Source organism: Bubalus bubalis, chromosome 7 (assembly GCF_019923935.1).
Source record: "Bubalus bubalis isolate 160015118507 breed Murrah chromosome 7, NDDB_SH_1, whole genome shotgun sequence".
Taxonomy (NCBI): Eukaryota; Metazoa; Chordata; class Mammalia; order Artiodactyla; family Bovidae; genus Bubalus; species Bubalus bubalis.
Window position 1 is genome coordinate 24,215,824 of NC_059163.1, and position 20,193 is coordinate 24,236,016.

Here is a 20,193-nt window from a genome sequence, read left to right on the forward strand (position 1 = left end):
CCAACTTAGACAGCATATTAAAAAGCAGACATTACTTTGTCAACAAAGGTTCATCTAGTCAAGGCTATGGTTCTTTCAGTAGTTATGTATGGATGTGAGAGTTGGACTATAAAGAAAGCTGAGCACTGAAGAATTGATGCTTTTGAACTATGGTGTTGGAGAAGACTCTTGAGAGTCCCTTGGACTGCAAAGAGATCCAACCAGTCCATCCTAAAGGAGATCAGTCCTGGGTGTTCACTGGAAGGACTGATGTTGAAGCCGAAACTCCAATACTTTTGCCACCTGATGCAAAGAGCTGACTCATTGGAAAAGATCCTGATGCTGGGAAAGATTGAGGGCAGGAGGAGAAAGGAATGGCAGAGGACGAGACGGTTGGATGGCTTTACCGACTCAATGGACATGGGTTTGGGTGAACTCCAGAAGTTGGTGATGGACAGGGAGGCCTGGTGTGCTGTGGTTCATAGCGTCGCAAAGAGTCAGACACAACTGAGCGACTGAACTGAACTAAGAAGTGAAGAATTACTCCACAGTGGAGTCTAAATGACCCAATGATAGAACCTTAAAACACCATTTTCTGAAAGATTAGAGTGTTCACATCAATTCCTTTACTTCCTCTTTGGTGCCTATATTTCAACAAATGTCTCTATAAAACCATAGACTTCTGGGAACGAGGCTCTGGTCTTCTTTGAAAGTGAAAGTCGCTCAGTCTTGTCTGACTCTTTGTGACCCCATGGAATATACAATCCATGGAATTCTCCAGGCCAGAATACTGGAGTGGGTAGCCTTTCCCTTCTCCAGGGGATCTTCCCAACCCAAGGATCGAACTCAGATCTCCTGCATTGCAGGTAGATTCTTTACCAGCTGAGCCACAAGGGAAGTCCAAGAATACTGGAGTGGATAGCCTAGCCCTGTTCCAGGGGATCTTCCGGACCCAGGAATTGAACCGGGGTCTCCTGCATTGCAGGCAGATTCTTTACCAACTGAACTATCAGGGAAGCCCTCTGGTTTTCTTTACATTTTTCAATTCTTTTTCTTACTAGTCTGAAGTTTTCTGCCTTCATGAGAGCAAATGGCGTAATGTTTTTATGAGTTACAATTTTCACGAGGTTGATTTTTTTAAAGTTGTGAAAGTAGCTACTCCAAAGGGCAAAGTCTGTGTATGTGGAACACAAATCCTTGATAAGAATTTGGCCCTCCGGCGGATTCATGTTGATGTATGGCAAAACCAATACAATATGGTAAAGTAATTAGCCTCCAATTAAAATAAATACATTTATATTAAAAAAAAAAAGAATTTAGCCCTCTATGTTACAACTGTCTTCTTTTTTTATTTTTATTTATTTGAGTATAGTGGATTCACTGTGTTGTGTCAGTTTCATGCATACAGCAAAGTGAATCGATTATACATATATCCACTCTTTTTTTCCCTGTTCCCACACAGGCCATTGCACAGTACTAAGTAGAGTTCTCTGTGATATACATGTCCTCATCAGTTACCTATTTTATATATATATATAGTAGTGTGTATAGGGTGATTCCAATCTCCTAATTTATCCCTCCCCCTCCTTCCTCCCAAATGAACTTACTTAACAAAACCGAAATAAAGTCATAGACGTAGATAACCTTCTTATCAGCAGCCAAAGGGGCCTCCAGCGACCCTGAACCTTCTTGACCAGGGGGAAACCACAATTTCCTATATATGGTCAGTTGCAATAAGTACTCAGATATCTGTTGACTCAAATGCCAGGGGAATGATTCACGTCCAGTGAATCAGACTACTGTAATCAAAGAAAAAGGTGAGTCTTTTGAGGGAAAAGCAAACTTCTGGGGCGCCTAACGTCCAATATCTAAATAAACTTTCAACTCCTAAAAAAGTCAGGTGAAATAAAATAAATTGCCTACGTGAAGAGGAAGACGTGCTAACAAGGATGTGTGGGTTTCCAAGTCCTCGGAACCGAGTTCAGAACTACTCCGGAGACACCAGGCACCGGAAAGGCTATTCTAACTCCCGTTCTTTTTCTGTTCCCAAGACCTTCAGAGTTGGGGAGACCAAGATGGCCAACTGCATCCCCGCGCCGCTCGCTGTGATGAAAAGCTGGTCAGCGTGCGCCAAGCCCTGACCAGGACCGAGTGACCCTCTCAGGGCAGGCACTTCTGCTGCCTGGGGCCTCGGCTTCCTTGATTCTGAAACCCGGGCCGTGGACTCCATGCCGGCCCATCCCTCGGGACCCTGCACCCTGCAGCCGGGTCGGTCCGCGCCGTGGATGCCAGCCCGGCGCTGAGCTTGCGGGGGAACCGGTCGACGCTCACCCGGGGATTCGGGCCGCAGGACAGCGAGGGCAGCAGGAGAGGATTGCGGCTAGGCGTGGGGAGGCTGAACTTACCTAGGGAGCCGCCGCGGGAGCCGGCGTGCGGAAGAGCTGCCAGCGAGGGAGTGCGCCCCGCGAGCCGCTGCTCCGCGCTCCCTCCCGCCCGGCAGCCCGCCCCGGGACCGCACCCCTTCCTCCCGCCCCTCCGCCTCCTCCCGGCTCCACCTGCTCGCCACCGGCGGCCGGAAAAGGGAAGCCGCGCCCCGGGTCCCAGGGCTGCAGTTCCCCACACGTGCGTCTTAGACCTCCCCTATGGAGTGTGGGGGCAATCTCTAAACTTTGCCACCCTCTTTTCTCATCCTCATAGTGAAACCCTGTGTCTTCCATTTTCATTTCTCCGTCACATTAAGTTTTTTTCAGATATTTTGCAATGCGTGTTTTTTTGTGGATTCAAAGATGAGACAGTTCCCACGTTGCAGTGAAAAGGAAAAAGAGGAATGAGTTTTTCCTTCCCTTTCCTGAGACCAAAAAAGAGAACAGTAAGCAGGCCTGAACATCCTTATTTTTTTTTTTTTCTTCCTTCTTTCTTTTTTACTTTAATTGCTCCTAGCTCTGCCAATCTGCAACTAAGCCTGCTTTTCTACGCTCTATGCAGGCGCCAAATTTTGTACGTATTATTCTTTGCTTACCCTTGCAATACTTCCTTCCCCTTGTAGTTACATACCAGAAATAAGGACTCAGAGCCACCAAACTACAAGGCTCAATTGCTGGGTTACTGATGCCAGCCTATCAGTGTCTTTGACAAGATCCTAACACCTTTGTTCCTCATCTCTGACTCCTGATTGCGAGCTCTCATCCCCTAGACTCCTCATGGTGGGGTTGGGGGTGAAGGGCAGCCCTCTCTGCCAGCTGAGAAATAAAGCCACCTTTCTATTACCTCCAAACTTTGTCTCCGTATTTTTTTAATCGGCTTCAGTGGGCAGAAAAAGCCAAGATTTTGGTTGGCAACAATTTGGGGGGCTTGTCTGGCAGTTGGTGGCGGGCAGGTGGCCCCACAGGGCCCCTTGGCTATGGCAACACCAGGGACTCCTTTCATAGGGAGGCGCTGGGATCACACCAACCCGCGTCCCAACTTAGTTGCGAAACTCTGGGACTGTGATGGAGAAAAGGAGAGAAGTTACCCTTTCAGCTGCTAAGGCTGAGGGCACTTTTCTTCTCTCTTTCATGCCAGCCTGAACTTTCTATCCCAGAAACACTGGATATTGGAGGATCAGAAATGGGGCATCTGGTATATGGAGACACTCACTAGCATTTAGATAAGTCCCCTGGTGTGCACCTCATGATGTTTTCCGTTTGAGAAACTGATGCAGTTCCAGTTTGGGGGTGTCTCCCTATAGAAGGGGTCCCCACTTGTAACACACCGCTTTGAACATACGTCACAGGCTTAGTGGTACTCAAAAGTCATATTTGGGGCATTCTTGCCATTTCGTTTTTGGACTTCTGGGCATCTCTTTGCCATTTGTTTTGTTTTTAGTGACTTCCTGCTATCAGGGTTTGGTTTGGTTTGTTTACTTTGGTTTGTGAGCACAGACATCTGACCCTAACTGCTTGAGCTGGAATGGGAAGCACTTATTCTAAGATTTCATCTGAGTCCCTTAGGAAAAACCCTAGATTACTGGCAACCTATAGTTATGACGAGTATTTTCTTAATTGGAAATTAAAAGTGCTCACACACACATAAAAAATTTTTTTTGAGGGAGATCTTTTTATTGTGTATGTAATTAAGGTGATTTTTTTTTAAAAAAGGAGAAGCTGGCTTGGTAACTTTAAACAAAGACTTCCTAGAGGGAAACGTATGTTGTTTTTTTTTTAATTTTAAATTTTATTTTATTTTTAAACTTTACAAAATTGTATTAGTTTTGCCAAATATCAAAATGAATCCGCCACAGGTATACATGTGTTCCCCATCGTGAACCCTCCTCCCTCCTTCCTCCCCATACCATCCCTCTGGGTCGTCCCAGTGCACTAGCCCCAAGCATCCAGTATCGTGCATCGAACCTGGACTGGCAACTCGTTTCGTACATGATATTATACGTGTTTCAATGCCATTCTCCCAAATCTTCCCACCCTCTCCCTCTCCAACAGAGTCCATAAAACTGTTCTATACATCAGTGTCTCTTTTGCTGTCTCGTACACAGGGTTATTGTGACCATCTTTCTAAATTCCATATATATGCGTTAGTATACTGTATTGGTGTTTTTCTTTCCGGCTTACTTCACTCTGTATAATAGGCTCCAGTTTCATCCACCTCATTAGAACTGATTCAAATGTATTCTTTTTAATGGCTGAGTAATACTCCATTGTGTATATGTACCACGGCTTTCTTATCTATTCATCTGCTGATGGACATCTAGGTTGCTTCCATGTCCTGGCTATTATAAACAGTGCTGCGATGAACATTGGGGTACACGTGTCTCTTTCCCTTCTGGTTTCCTCGGTGTGTATGCCCAGCAGTGGGATTGCTAGATCATAAGGCAGTTCTATTTCCAGTTTTTTAAGGAATCTCCACACTGTTCTCCATAGTGGCTGTACTAGTTTGCATTCCCACCAACAGTGTAAGAGGGTTCCCTTTTCTCAACACCCTCTCCAGCATTTATTACTTGTAGACTTTTGGATCGCAGCCATTCTGGCTGGTGTGAAATAGTACCTCATAGTGGTTTTGATTTGCATTTCTCTGATAATGAGTGATGTTGAGCATCTTTTCATGTGTTTGTTAGCCATCTGTATGTCTTCTTTGGAGAAATGTCTATTTAGTTCTTTGGCCCATGTATGTTTTTATACATCTTTGAGGTGGAAAATTTCTGTCTGATCTTCCTAGGCTGTTCTATTGTGTGTGTTTGTTTGTGTTAGGCCTATAAGAGGTTTTTTAATAATTTATTGGTGGCCAAATGATAAGTTCTTTTAAAATTAGAGAAACTAACAATTATTAAATCTAGAGCACAGACGAAAAAGCCTGCGACAACTCCAAGGTTTTCCTAGGAATGGTGGGATTTTGTTGCATAGGGAAACCAAACTTTGGGCTATTGCAAAGCCATTATACCATGCTTTGAAAGGTGCAGATTCTGAACCTTTGATTTGGATCAAAGTGTGTTATTCGCTCAGTCCTGTCCGACTCTTTGCAACCCCATGGACTGCAGCCTGCCAGGCTTCTCTGTCCATGGGATTCTCCAGGCAAGAATACTGGAGTGGGTTGCCATGCCCTCCTCCAGGGAATCTTCCCCACCCAGGGATGGAACCCAGGTCTCCTGCATCTCCTGCTCTGCAGGTGGATCCTTTACTGCTGAGCCACCAGGGAAGCCTGTTTAAGAGGACATCCTTCCTTAAATGGAAGAGGAGCTTCAATCGAGAAAGCAGAGAGGTGGTCTTGCTTGTCAAGTCAGTGCCAGGGAACCAGCCGACTTCCAAATCTAACACATTGAGTTTTCTGCCAAGATAGAACAGCCTTCCGTTCTGTTATAATTTCTGACTCCCATTCAGGGACTGCTACCATAGATTATCAAGTCCCAGTTCATCCTGGAACATTCTGGGATTATTATGGGAGCAACAGGGGGATATGTATTGAGAGCCCATAATTTATATGACATTGAGAAATGCACTTGGCATATATTGCCTTATTTCATGTCTACAGAAGAGCTTCAGTTAGGTGTGATTACCTGTATTTTGCAAATTCAGAGACAGGCTCAGTGGGATTCAGTAACTTCTACCAGTTGTGTCCCACACAACCAGGAAGTAATAAAGTTGGATTTCTACCCAGAAGGATATGAAACACGTGGTGTTTACATGCAGGATTTATTTTAATTGCTCCAGGTTCAGGGTTTAACCTCTTTGGTTTTAGGATGGCAACTTGAAAACAAAATGCACTTTGTTTTTTGAGGTTTTCTAGTTGTGACAATTGCCCAGTTACCACCATCTAAACTAGAATCATGCTGCAGTATATTTATAAAATTAATGCTTTTCCCTCAAAAGATGAATTTTCTCAGAAGTAAATTTTAGATGGTATAATGATTAGAATGATAAATATTAGGATTCCAGAAACCATGTTTATCATCATCCAAAAAAACCCCAGAAAAGACTGTTTGATGAAACTTTCACCATTCTGAATGCATTGAACAACGCTGTAGTTTTATAAGAAGCTGCCTTTCCTATGTCCCCTTTTCTTTCTGCTAAAAAGAACAATTTCAGAGTCAAATATAACATTGTAGTGCAAAGTCATATTAGAAAGTCATAGGAAATTATAATAAAATGGGAGAGAGCTGCCCGACAGGACCTGTGGCCTAGGAAGGATGCAAGCATGGCCACAACCAGGGCCTAGCACTGTGGGGAAGGTAGAGGCCAAGGGCCCAAGAAAGGCTTGGGGAAGCAATTTCAGAAGCCAGTTTCCTGGAGCATAGGAATTGGGGCAGAGGATGGGTGTGAAGGCAAACAGAATAAGCAGCACAAGGACTTCTGTGAGTTACTGGTGCATTTTGGACACATTCCTAATTTAGTTGGAATGTTTAAGGGAGACATCATGAAACTTTTTTTTTAATTTTATTTAACAATTTACAGAAACTCTCCCAAAGCCTGGATTCTAATAAACTTCTCTGACTTGCTGGTCTTGGAGTTTGGTGCTGTGTGTGTGCTCAGTTATGTCCAGCTCTTTGTGACCTCATGGTCTGTAGCCTGCAGCCTTAAATTAAAATGACCATGGGGATAAAATTCTGCTAGCTTTTTGTGCTTTTTTTTTTTTGTTTGTTTGTTTTTTTAAGAGAGAGTTACACCATGGGGCTATTTTCTTGTATCAATCAAGTGGCTGGATTTCTTGGGACAAGCATTAAAATCAGAGGTATAGGAGCTTTGGACCATATTTAAGCAATATCAGTTTATGCAAATACTTGAAATCCTGGGATTCATATGGAACATTCAGAGAAAATTGTCCGGGACAATGATCTTCAACTATTTTACAGGGTCTTAGCCAGGATTGAATGAGGTAGAGAAGGTGAAGAAATCATTGATCTTGACTGGCATGCGTGCATGTTAGGTTGCTTCAATTGTGTCCGACTCTTTGCGACCCCATGGACTGTAGCTCATCAGGCTCCTCTGTCCATGGGATTCTCCAGGCATGAATACTAGAGTCGGTTGCCATGCCCTCCTCCAGGGGTTCTTCCCAGGGGTTCTTCAAACCCAGGTCTCCTGAGTCTCTTCATTAGCAGGAGGGTTCTTTACCACTAGCGCCACCTGTGTGCCCAATATGATATTGACATCGTCCCTAGGATTTTACCTGGGCTAGTCGCAGTGTGCTCCTGGTTAGAGCTATCACAGGCTTATTTGGGGATAGAAACTTCTATTTTTATTTATTTATTTATTTAGTGTTGACGTCGCTGGGTCCTCATTGCTGCACACGGGCTCTCTCTAGTGGAGGCAAACTGGGGCTACTCTCTAATCGTGTTACGTGGGCTTCTCACTGCAGGGGCTTCTCTTGCTGTGGGGCACAGGCTGCAGGATGCTTGGGCTTCAGTAGTTGAAGCACGTGGGCTCAGTAGTTGTGGCTCACAGGCTTAATTGCCCTACAGCATGTAGGATCTTCCGGACCAGAGACTGAACTGGTGTGCACTGCATTGGCAGGTGGATTCTTAACCACTAGACCATCAGGGAAACTTGGAATAGAATCTTTAGTACACACTGTGGTATCTAAATATTAGGTTGAGAGGTGTAAACTACTGATCCTGGACTGTTTTGACTTACAAAATTAGCAATTTCATGGGGTTGAATCTAGTAGGATATTCTCCATAGTCTCCCTCACCTGCTTTCATTATGTTTCTTCAAAACCCTAGTCTGAGATATTGCAAAATCTAAACGAGAACTCATTTTCTGCCACTTTCCTCCAAGTTTCCATGAAATTTCAGGTCTCAAGAAGCATTTTGATAGCCACTCTTAGCAATTCATAGATTGGTTCCTGAATCAGCTTCTTCATGGGCCCAAGAGAATTGCACTCTGGGGCAGAGAGCCTGCTTTTAGGCCAAAGACAATCATAGGAAATTCTGAGGAAGTTAAGTTTACACAAAGCCCATGGCAACATACAAGGAAAAGGAAACCCTAGGTTAGGTTGTGGCATCTCTTCCCCGGATTTCATGAAAAATCTTTCCCAAGTCTTGCTGGGTTTGCAAATGTGCTATTCAAATGTACCAACAGAGGCTTGGTGATCACTGTCATTGGTTTCTCAGGGAGGACAGGCTTGCGGAATGCCTGGCCTCAGTTTCATTCTGACTCTGCCATTTTTCCTGCACCAGCCAATAATTCTTATTTGGAGCTTTTGTCAGTTACAGGGTGAGTTATGGACACAAATCTTTGTGCCCAGTGATGTCTTTGGTGGGCCAGTGGCTGAGACTCCACACTCCCAGTGCAGAGGGCCCGGGTTTGATCCTTGGTTGGGGAACTAGATCCTACATGCCACAACTAAAGATCCCACGTGCCACAACAAAGACCTGGTACTGCCAAATAAATAAATAAAAATAAATATTAAAATAAACTTTGTGCCTGCATAAAAGGACATAGTCATTTTCACACTATTTCAAGTGTCCTGAGAAGGTTTTATGATGATAAATACAGCATTGATGATCATCTTTTGCACATGGAAATTTTAATTATTCTTCTTTTCCTGGGGTTTCAACAGAGGGCAAAAGATAATATAATTATTATGATAATATGATAATATAATATTAAAAGATAATATGATAACCTATGATAATATGAGGATAGGTAATTTATTCTTGATCTTAGCCCAAGTAGTGAACGTCTCAGATTCAACCCCTTCAGAGGGATTTTCTCCAAAAAATATGTCTCAAATTTTAGAATGATTTTGCCATCTCCATAGCACTGTCTTTTGTTGATGAGATGAAGAATCTAGTAAGATGAACACAGCAAATAAAACACAGACTGCCATTTATTAATACAAATTTATATAGTGGCATATGCTATTGGAGAAATCAGAAATTCATAACACACAGATTGGTACTGGAAATACAAAAATCATTTCAGAGTCAAGGAATCAGGTTGACAGCACCACAGATGTTTTACTCAAGTCTGAGCAGGTGTGTAGTATCTGGGAATGAATACCTAGGGTACACCAAGACTAGACATCGTAAGATTGTGCAAACACATTCCCACACTCTTTCCGCATCTCCCCATATCAATCCACACGAGGCCAGGAGGCCTGGGGCACAATCAGAGGGCAAAGGTGCAGACTCTTCTTTCTTTGAACCTTCACAGCCAGCTTGTGATAGCAAATAGCAACCCCTGAGGGGCTTTTGTTCCTGTTCACCTAAAGGCATGGTAGGAAAGGTTAGTAAAACACACACACGGCCTTAGTGAGCAAGTTAGAAGAATTGAAAGGAGAGCTTTGACTGGAATAGCATCCCAGGTCAGTCAGCAAATTTTCTGCTTCTTCATATGATGTATAAAATGAAATGAAAAATTCTGTATTGAAGCAGTACATCTCTGCTTTACATCTCTGCACACCTCCTATTTCACATGTGTGCATCCACTAGAGAAAGATCAAGTGTAAGTGGTGGGGGTGGAGGATAGAAAGGAAGGGGGGCACAAATGATCCCAAGGACTTCCCTTTCACACTGACAACTCACTATCTCAAGGGTCACTTGAGACCCTTCCACAGAGGCTGCTAGGAGCGCGCTGAGATCAGCCTCCACTCCTTCCCACACCAGCCCCCTTCTGCCTCCTGTCCTCACTCTTCCCACTCACGTGCCCTGTTTAGTAGGATCGGAAGGGCCATGCCAGAAGGCTCTCCCAGCAAGTGGGAAGCTGCTGCTTTCACATGTAAGCACTCAGGCATCTAGGAGTGGTGAGACACAACAGGCCACATCAAAAGTTGCTCCGCGAGTGTCTGGCTCTGTTCTGGCAGAAATAGTGGCAACCTTCTAATATAGGTTGTTTTTGTTTAGTTGCTAAGTCCTATCTGACTCTTGAGACCCCACGGACTGTAGTCCACCAGGCTCCTCTGTCCATGGGATTCTCCAGACAAGAATACTGGAGTGGGTTGCCATTTCCTTCTCCAGGGGATCTTCCCCATGAAGGGATCGAATCTGTGTCTCCTGCTTTGGCAGGCGGGTTCTTAACTTCATTGCTCTGGAGAGAATTCTGTGCTGGGTTGATGAACTCTTTAGTCATGAAACACAGTTCTTGGTGTTCATGAGGCCAGTAGAGACATTCTACCTCCAAACACCCCAGCAGGTCTTACCTGAGCAGGCAGGAGAATCGAGTTTGGGGGCCCAATCTCTCCAACTCTCCCTTCCTTAGAAACTTACACTCACCTTGGAAAGTTAGAAAGTTAAGTCATTCAGTCGTGTCCAACTCTTTGCGGCCCCGTGGACTGTAGCCCTCCAGGTTCCTCCGTCCATGGGATTCTCAAGGCAAGAATACTGGAGTGGGTTGCCATTTCCTTCTCCAGGGGATCTTCCCGACCCAGGGATCGAACCCAGGTCTCCTGCATTGCAGGCAGATGCTTTAACCTCTGAGCCACCAGGGAAGCCTCACACTCATCTTGGAATGCTCATCAAACTCTCCTCCAACTGTCCTGCCCAGGAGACTGACTCACAGTCTCACCTCCTGTTAACATGCTATTCCAGCTTCTCAGTTCAGTCCTCCTCAAGTCCATGCCAGATTCATGCCTGTGTGAAGTGGTGCTTCTCTGCCCCAGTGAGAAGACTATTTTATGATCCAAGCAGGAGAGGTTTTTTTTTCTTCTCTACTTGCCCTTATGATATTGGCACCATACTCTCTGTCCCCTGCCCTAAATTGACTCCTCTATCCTTCACCCATGACACCATTTATTTGTTCACTTAACACATATTCCTGGAGTGCTTGTGATGTGCCAGGCTTTGCTGGAGAACCCAAGGCATGCCTCACACCCGCCCTCCTCTCAAGGAGCTTGGACTCCAACAGAGATGCTTGAAACCTTACATGGTTCATTCTTTCTAGCTCTGAGTACCAAAGTGCTTCCAATGTGGAATGTTCTCAGAGTGAGGCTCAACTCTAATACAAATATTACACATGTGAATGCTCTGCGATTTGCTCAGCAGTAAAGGTGTGATGGGTGTCAGGAAGGGGAAGTGTCTTTTACTCTCGAACAACAGAAAGGTGCCTCCAGTTCAAAACAACATGACATGCAGGCTTATGTTTTTGCCAACTCAGCAGAAACAAAACAACACAAAAGCAAGTGGTGTGCACACTACGTACTACATCATTAAGCTGCTATTCGAACACTAAATCATTTTAGGGCCATGTGTTCATGGCCTTGTCATGTGCTGTGCTAATATGGTAAAATAAGTGCCTGAGCTACCAAAAAAAGAACCCTCAAAAGAGAAATCCCTGAAATACTGTACCGGAAGCCCTGCCTGTATTTGCTGAGCGAGTACTCCGTCTGCTGTGAGCACTAGCCCTTTTGTGCTGTGAGTACCAGGGAATCCTCAACTCCCATTTTACTTGGGGCCTGAGCTTTCTCCTGACTGGCTTTATTCAAACAAATCACTGACTTCTCTGAAGCCCTAACAAAATAAAAGCCCCACAGCTAGCAAAGCACAGGGCTTGTCTATTACCGGACTGGGAAAAGCCTGGGGCAGCAGGAACTGTGGTAGGTGTGTTAAGCACCCACAGGCAACGTTGGCTAAAGGGGCACAGTGGAGCGATCTTGCCTGGCAGCCGTCCTGTTCCAGGGAGGATGTCTCCTGGCTGCAGTGTAAACCAGCTGGGTACAAGGAAATCCTCCGGGCCGAGGGCGCAGAGCCTCTCTGATGTGCTCTGAGACACCTGCCAGGTCCCTCCTTCCCCCCAGGTTTCAGTGCCCCCTCCATAAAGTGGGAGGGGGTTTCCCCCATGCCTGATGCCTGACAGGAGAGTCTGAGGTTTCTCGGAGAAATGCTCTAGTCCAGAGCAGTTTAAAGCCCCAGGTGAAAAGGGTTGGTGATGCAAAGTACAGTCGGAGGATGTAGAGTGCAGACTGTCAACTGGACACATGAGCAAACACATAGGTGCTTATTAGCAGAATTCTGAGTGGAATCTGTGCGTCAGCAATGTGAACTCTGCGGTCCAGACGCCCAAGAAAAGCGCAAGCAGAAGGGAGCTGGAGCTAGAGGGGAGGGTAGGGGAGTGGAGACCAAAAGCACTGCCCCCTCACCCCCCCCCCCCCGCCACTTTCTGCCTTTGAGACCTTTCAGTACATCCCTGTGCGCTCCCTCTGCTGACCTAAGTCCAGTCCTAACTCTGAACACTGGCTTTCCAAGACTAGCCTTACAGAAGGAACAATTTGCTGCAGAGACTGTTAATGGGATCCACGGAAAGAACTCCTTCCATCCTCTGGGGTCTCAGTGGTTCTTTGTCCCATGAGGTAGCTCAGTTGTGAGTTGATGCAAGTGATGTATGCCTTCCGCCACTGAACGCTATTGTATTCCCTTTTTTAATTGGCAAGATTATAAAAATACCAGTATTTTCCCCCCGTTTTATAAAAATGACTTTAGAAAAAAAAATACACATGGGTCTCCTCCATTAAACTTCTGTTCCGTCCTGTAAATTGTTGTGAACTCTGACTTCCAGATTCAATTTCTTTACTTTTGCGCCTCTGAACACGTACGCATGCTCGGCTTCACCAAGGATGTTCACATTGCGCACCGTGCAGTACTGTCTGTCCACATTTTTCTCCACCCTGTCTGCGCCCCTCTTGGGCACGTCCACCTTGGTATTCAGAGGGTATTCCTCCAGGATGTCCCCCGTGGGCGGCTTCTTCCTCTGTTTCTGGCATTTCCTGGTGATGAAACAAGCCACCAAAGACACCAGAAGTAGGAGCATGATGGCAGCAAGGGCGCTGCCGATAGACGCCCCGGTTTGGGAGAGAGAAGCAGCTACGACTGGCTCTTGCATCTCCAGGTTCAGGGACTTCATATTGGTGCCATTCTTGACTTGGTCTCCTTCATTGTCATAGATGAGGGACTCGTCAAGGCTCAGCCAGCCACTGGGGTCTGCCAGGTCCCTTCGGTGGCGCCTCAGAGGGGCCGTGAGAGAGCGCTGGACCCTGGGGCCTGAGATGGTATCAGGACCAATGATGTAGATCACCTGAAGGTACCACTGGTGTCCTGCTTCCACCTGCAGGAGGAGGAGATGGGAGATTAACTGAACATGTCACTGATGCCCACAGACCACCGCTGAGGAAGGGAACGGGAAGACCACTGCCCACCACAAGCTTCCATAGGTAAATGGTTTCAAGAAAAGCATTAGCTACACCAGTGTTCACAGCTGCACTATTTACAATAGCCAGGATATGGAAACAACTTGAGTGTCCATCAGATGAATGGAAAAGGAAGATGTGGTGTATATATATGCATACAATGGAATACTATTCAGCTATTAAAAAAATCTTGCCATTTGTGCCAACATGGATGGACCTAGAAATTATTAGGCTGTACAGGCTGTACTCAGTCACTTCCACCTCTTTGAGATCCCATGGACTATGGCCCACCAGGCTCCTCTGTCCATAGGATTCTCCAGGTAAGAATACTGGAGTGGGTTGCCATTTCCTCCTCCAGGGGATCCTCCCAACCCAGGGATCAAACCTGTATCTCCTGCATTGGCAAGCAGATTCTTTACCACTGAACCACCTGGGGAGCCCTAGAAAGTATTACACTAAGTGAAATAAGTCAGTCAGAGAAAGACTAATACCATATGATTTTACTTATATGTGGAGTTAAAAAAAAAAAAAAGACAAGCAAAACAAAATGAAAACAGATTCAGATACAGAGAATAAATAGCTAGTTGCCAGATGAAGGAGGGGGTAGGGGGCTGGGATACATGAAGGGGCTCAAGAGGTACAAACCTCCAGCTATAAAATAAAGAAGTCATGAGATGTAATACACAGCATAAGGAATATGGCCGCTAATACTGTAATAACTTTGTATGGGTACAGATGGTTACTAGATTTACCACACTGATCATTTCGTAATGTATGCAAATGTCAAATCACTATGTATCACATGTGAAACTAACATAACATTGTACATCAAATATATTTCAATTAAAAAAAAAGAAAGGGAACTGATCCACTAAAGAAAGAATCTTTTTTTTTTTTTAAGTCATAGAATAAATCAGGCTATCACTGGTCACTGGCCTCCTTTAAAAAATGTTGAGGTAAGACTATGCGTGGTGCATTTAAGGGTTAGTAAGTATGCCACTATAACTGTAGCAGAATAAATAAAGATTTTGATGAAGTATAGGAAAAAAAGAAAGAAAAAGAAAAGCATTAGCAATGGTTGGTGTCTGAATAGAGAACTGAACCAAATATTTTGGGATTCTAGTCTATATCCAAATTAAAGTGATCTTAGGGCAAATATTCATATTTTTTTCTGTTTCCCTACTTGTTCATGGAATAGCCCTAAGAATTTATCTTTTAGGGTTTCTGTAGCTTAGTGAATGCTTATGATTTGTTGGTCATTATTGACATAAGTAGAGTAATAGTATTAATAACCAATTCATTCCCAGTGATCTTCCACTGGTTTGTGTGCTAATTTACTATTCATTGATGAACTTTAGCTAAAATAGAGTCATTCAATAAAGATTCATTAAACACCTACTCTGCGCTTAATAAACAGACACTTGATAAAAATTTGCTAAATCTGAATACTTTTTGGATCATCTTCTGAGTGGTTATGTCATCAAGCATTTTATTTCCCTTTCATCTGCCACCCATTGAGACCCTCCATGATTTTGAAATAACTTCTGAAGAGTGATAATAGTTCTGAAATTCAAGGTCATGACTTACTATTTGAAGATGGAGAAGAGTAGAAATTGATCTTGGAAATTCATGCTTATTACTGGGACTTAAGAGTATTTTTGCTTATTAAATACTAGTAATTCTTACCATTCTAAATCACTAGATTGCATTTATGATTTTGTTAAATATTTCCACATGATTGTGAAAAACAGCGGGTGCTGCACAGAGCCATGATGAGACTATATGCGAATTAAAGAATTTTATTATTGCTTTGGTCTATTGGATAGATGAAAAAATTGGGGGTGAGTATGTTAGTTGCTCAGTTATGTCTGACTGTTTGCGACCCTGTGGACTATAGTCTGCCAGGCTCCTCTGTCCTTGGAATTTTCCAGGCAAGAAAACCAGAGTGGGTTGCCATTCCCTTCTCCAGGGGATCTTCCCAACCCAGGGATCGAATCCAGGCCTCCTGTATGGCAGGCTGATTCTTTCCTGTCTGAGTCACCAGGGAAGTCAAGACCCCGATGCTGGGAAAGACTGAAGACAAAAGAAGAGTGCAACAGAGGATGAGATGGTTGGATGGCATCACCAAATCAATGGACATGATCTTGGGTGAACTCTGGGAGATGGTGAAGGACAGGGAAGCCTTGCATGCTGCAGTCCACGGGGTCACAAGGAGTTCGACAGGACTTAGTGGTTGAACAATGGTAAGTTTAACAACAATAAAAAGACCTGCCAGCAAGAATGCTATAAAAAGAAACTGCCATTGCAGAGATGATGTCATCCTCCTCTTTGTAACCTTTAAAGTGAATTGGTGCTCTACTTCTATTCTCACCACACTCACCTTATAGAGCGCGTCTACCTTCAGAGTAAATCCATCCACGCCTGGCATGCTGCTGACCACGTGGAAATCAGGCAGCTCGGAAGCAAAATGGGCCTCAAAGGGCACGTCATGGAAGTACTTGTCAGTCACTTCTGGCTGACTGCGGTCCTAGGAGTTGGAAGAGAGAAACACAAGATCTAGCAAGATGGAGCCACTGAACTGGCAGGCGGCGGTCACAGGGAGGAGGCAGTCACCCTTTGGGTCGGGGGAGCGTGTGCTGCAGGAGACCTCACCTGAGCCTTAAGTAGACTGCTGCCCCAGGGCACCCACTGCCCTCTGGGGGAGGACACTTGGTGGCCTCTGTGATCTTGAAACATAACAAGTAAGATAGCCTCAACCAGCAATTCTCAGGCTATGTGTCCTCAGGACTTAAAAATTAAAGATGTCTCAAAACTTTCATTTTATGTGATTTATATCTATCAATATTTACTGTATTAAAATTAACACTGTGATATACTACAATGAACAATTTTTTTAATGAAAAAATATAGATATTTACTAATTCATTTTAAGAGAGAAATGAGTAACTCATTACATGTTAACATAAGTAACATTTTTTAGTGAAAACACCTATATTCATATCCACCCAAAAAGAGAGTTGGCCTTGTTTTACATTTTGGCAAATTACTAGAAAAGAAGTAGATTCTCATAATTGCTTCTATTTTCCATCAGTTGTGATATGTTGTTTTGGCTGAAGTATGTGAAGACAATCTGGCCTCACATAAGCTTATGTATTAATAGCTGGAAGGGGGAGAAATGTTTGAATAACTTTTTCAGATAATTGTGCACATTCTTTTTTGATACCAAATCAAACCTCAGGAGGTGGTGTTTTTTAAAGATTAGGCACAGTACGAATTGTGATTCCATATCAGTAAACCTGCATACTCTCTGCAAGTGTGAGGGAATGAGTGTGAAAAAAACAAGCAACATGATATCATCACGAAAGTAGTTTTGACCTCGTGGAGGCCCGGAAAGAATACTGGGGATACACTGAGGGGTCTCTGGGACACACTGAGAAATACTGTCTTAGTCTTTCCTCTTCCTAAAATGTCAGTGACAGCTTGTCTTGCTGAAATGGAGCAGGACCCTCTGGTCCTTGCCCCTCCCCTGCCTCCACGTCCTCAGTCTGCCCTTTGTCTATGGAAGAACTTTGGCCAAAGAATACGTTTAATCAGAGAAGTGAGAAAATGCAGAAACAAACGAAAACAATCAAAGGAGACCAAATAATAATAATGTAGTCATTAAGCACAGTCAAATACCTTTAGCTCCTTCTCAAGGGCTATAGTACTCTTGCCTGGAGAATCCCAAGACAGAGGAGCCTGGTGGGCTCACGTCTATGGGGTCGCACAGAGTCAGACATGACTGAAGCAACTTAGCAGCAGCAGCAGCAGCAGCAGCACCAAGGGCTATAGATAATATTCTGAGCCATATCCTGTGAGGTGTCTTGTAGTTACTGAAACTCCCACCAGGTGGAAGAAGTTAAGTACATGATGACCAGACTGTAGCCATGATACAAACTGCCACAGGTCTGAGAACTGATTGCAAAGAAATGGAAACAAATGAACTCTAGAACTGAAGACTAACAGTAATCAAGACAATCAAGATGACTGGTCAGACCACTGATGACTGTCAGAGCTGACCATACTATTTCTGTATGTAACCCCTTCCCTCTGTCTATAAAAGCTCTTGCCCCCTGATTGTCAGGGGAAGAACTGGCCGTTAGACATGCATCTGCCCTTGGTTATCAGCATCCAAAATAAAGCAAACTTTCCTTTCCACCAACCTTTTTATTGGCTTTTCAGTGGCAAGCAGCCAGACCTGGGTGGGTAACATTGTTACCCACCATTATTATCACTAACTTTGTAATATGTGCTAGAATTAAGCTGACAGAGACAACATCAACAAAACAATAACAGGATCTGTAGAAACCATCGAGCGTGGGATTCTATTAGCATTAGGCAAAATTTATAGCTGAGGAAATCTATCCGTGTGTCAGCCCTTTCTTTAACACAAACAGCATACCAGCAGCAGGAATCTGTGTTTCAGATGTTTGTTTGGCTGAATGCATCCATACTGTGGCCCTTCATTGTAGATGGTCCCTGTGGGATCAAAGAAAGGCACGTAGCCATCCTTTCCAGTACAAAGATAGACCTTCTCCAGCTGGAGCTTGTAAGCAGAATTAAGGTTTTGCTCTGGATTCCAAAGTACTCGGCCATAGAGGATTTGACCTGAAAAGATTGCAAGGCATTAATTAGGTCAGACTTTAAGAAAGAGAGGACAAAAAAGTGTCAAGGATAGGAAGGCTTTAACACGCTTCTTCAGAATCAAAAGTACCTTTCTATGAAGAGCTGTGGGGTCCATGTGCCCCTAAAATACACATTGATTTATGCATTGTTTCCTTTAATCAGTAAATGTTCCTGAAGTATTTAGGGTAGGGCACGCATTCCCTTATGTGCAAGGGATACAAAGGTCAGTGAGAGACAGCTAAGAGGGCAGAAATACAAGCGAAGCAATTGCTAAAAGCAGCTAGCATTTATTGAACTCATACTCCTGGAGAGGGACTTTACTAAGTCCTTCCCATGGGAGAACTCAGGAGGTGCTCACAATTTTACAGATGAGGACACTGAGTGGTGAGGTGATTTGTTCAAGGTCACAAAGTCACCAAGTGGTGAGGGTGGGATTCAAAGTCGAAGGTGCTTGGTTTGAAACACCCACACTGTTAACCACCGCGCGATACTGTTACCTCACCACAGAGGAAGGTCAACAACATCAAATGAGCACAGAGCTGACAATGAGGGCTTAGCACCAAAGTCTGCCTGGAGAGCACTCTGGAAGGGTATAAAAAGGAGATGATATTTGAGTTGTATCCTGAACCATAAGTGGTCAGCTGGGGCATCTGAGTCGGGAGGGAGAGGCTGCAAGAGCATCCCAGGTAAAAGCAGGTCCATGTACAAAATACAAAATGCTGGAAGGATACCAGTCCTGGTGTAGTTACTTTTTCTTAGTTCCTGCTCAGATCAGATCAGATCAGTTGCTCAGTCGTGTCCGACTCTTTGCAACCCCATGAATCGCAGCACGCCAGGCCTCCCTGTCCATCACCAACTCCCGGAGTTCACTCAGACTCACGTCCATCGAGTCAGTGATGCCATCCAGCCATCTCATCCTCTGTCGTCCCCTTCTCCTCCTGCCCCCAATCCCTCCCAGCATCAGAGTCTTTTCTACTGAGTCAACTCTTCACGTGAGGTGGCCAAAGTATTGGAGTTTCAGCTTGAGCATCATTCCTTCCAAAGAAATCCCAGGGCTGATCTCCTTCAGAATGGACTAGTTGGATCTCCTTGCAGTCCAAGGGACTCTCAAGAGTCTTCTCCAACACCACAGTTCAAAAGCATCAATTCTTCACCGCTCAGCCTTCTTCACAGTCCAACTCTCACATCCATACATGACCACAGGAAAAACCATAGCCTTGACTAGACGAACCTTTGTTGGCAAAGTAATGTCTCTGCTTTTCCATATGCTATCTAGGTTGGTCATAACTTTCCTTCCAAGGAGTAAGCGTCTTTTAATTTCATGGCTGCAGTCACCATCTGCAGTGATTTTGGAGCCCCAAAAAAGAAAGTCTGACACTGTTTCCCCATCTATTTCCCATGAAGTGATGGGACAGATGCCATGATCTTCATTTTCTGAATGTTGAGCTTTAAGCCAACTTTTTCACTCTCCACTTTCACTTTCATCAAGAGGCTTTTTAGTTCCTCTTCACTTTCTGCCATAAGGGTGGTGTCATCTGCATATCTGAGGTTATTGATATTTCTCTCGGCAATCTTGATTCCAGCTTGTGCTTCTTCCAGCCCAGCATTTCTCATGATGTACTCTGTATATAAGTTAAATAAGCAGGGTGACAATATACAGCCTTGACATACTCCTTTTCCTATTTAGAACCAGTCTGTTGTTCCATGTCCAGTTCTAACTGTTGCTTCCTGACCTGCGTACAAATTTCTCAAGAGGCAGGTCAGGTGGTCTGGTATTCCCATCTCTTTCGGAATTTTCCACAGTTTATTGTGATCCACACAGTCAAAGGCTTTGGCATAGTCAATAAAGCAGAAATAGATGTTTTTCTGGAACCCTCTTGCTTTTTCTATGATCCAGCACATGTTGGCAATTTGATCTCTGGTTCCTCTGCCTTTTGTAAAATCAGC

General features: G+C 44.3%; 2 protein-coding genes across 3 annotated transcripts in view; both read right to left on the reverse strand.

The window, feature by feature from the left end:
- The window catches only part of ANXA3 (annexin A3), a 71,242-nt gene extending 68,720 nt beyond the window's left edge, over positions 1-2,522 (reverse strand). Inside the window, exon 1 of the mRNA XM_006053741.4 lies at positions 2,385-2,522. The gene's annotated coding sequence lies outside the window, so the exon portion shown is untranslated. The remainder of the gene's footprint in view (positions 1-2,384) is intronic.
- Positions 2,523-9,273: 6,751 nt separating this feature from the next.
- The window catches only part of FRAS1 (Fraser extracellular matrix complex subunit 1), a 522,812-nt gene continuing 511,892 nt past the window's right edge, over positions 9,274-20,193 (reverse strand). For both annotated transcript variants that reach the window (XM_044945743.2, XM_025289852.3), the window contains 3 exons: positions 18,023-18,228; positions 15,962-16,108; positions 9,274-13,499 (listed from right to left, as the gene is read on the reverse strand). In XM_044945743.2, coding sequence (XP_044801678.2) covers positions 12,906-13,499; positions 15,962-16,108; positions 18,023-18,228 — 947 coding nt within the window. In that variant the 3' untranslated portion in view covers positions 9,274-12,905. The remainder of the gene's footprint in view (positions 13,500-15,961; positions 16,109-18,022; positions 18,229-20,193) is intronic.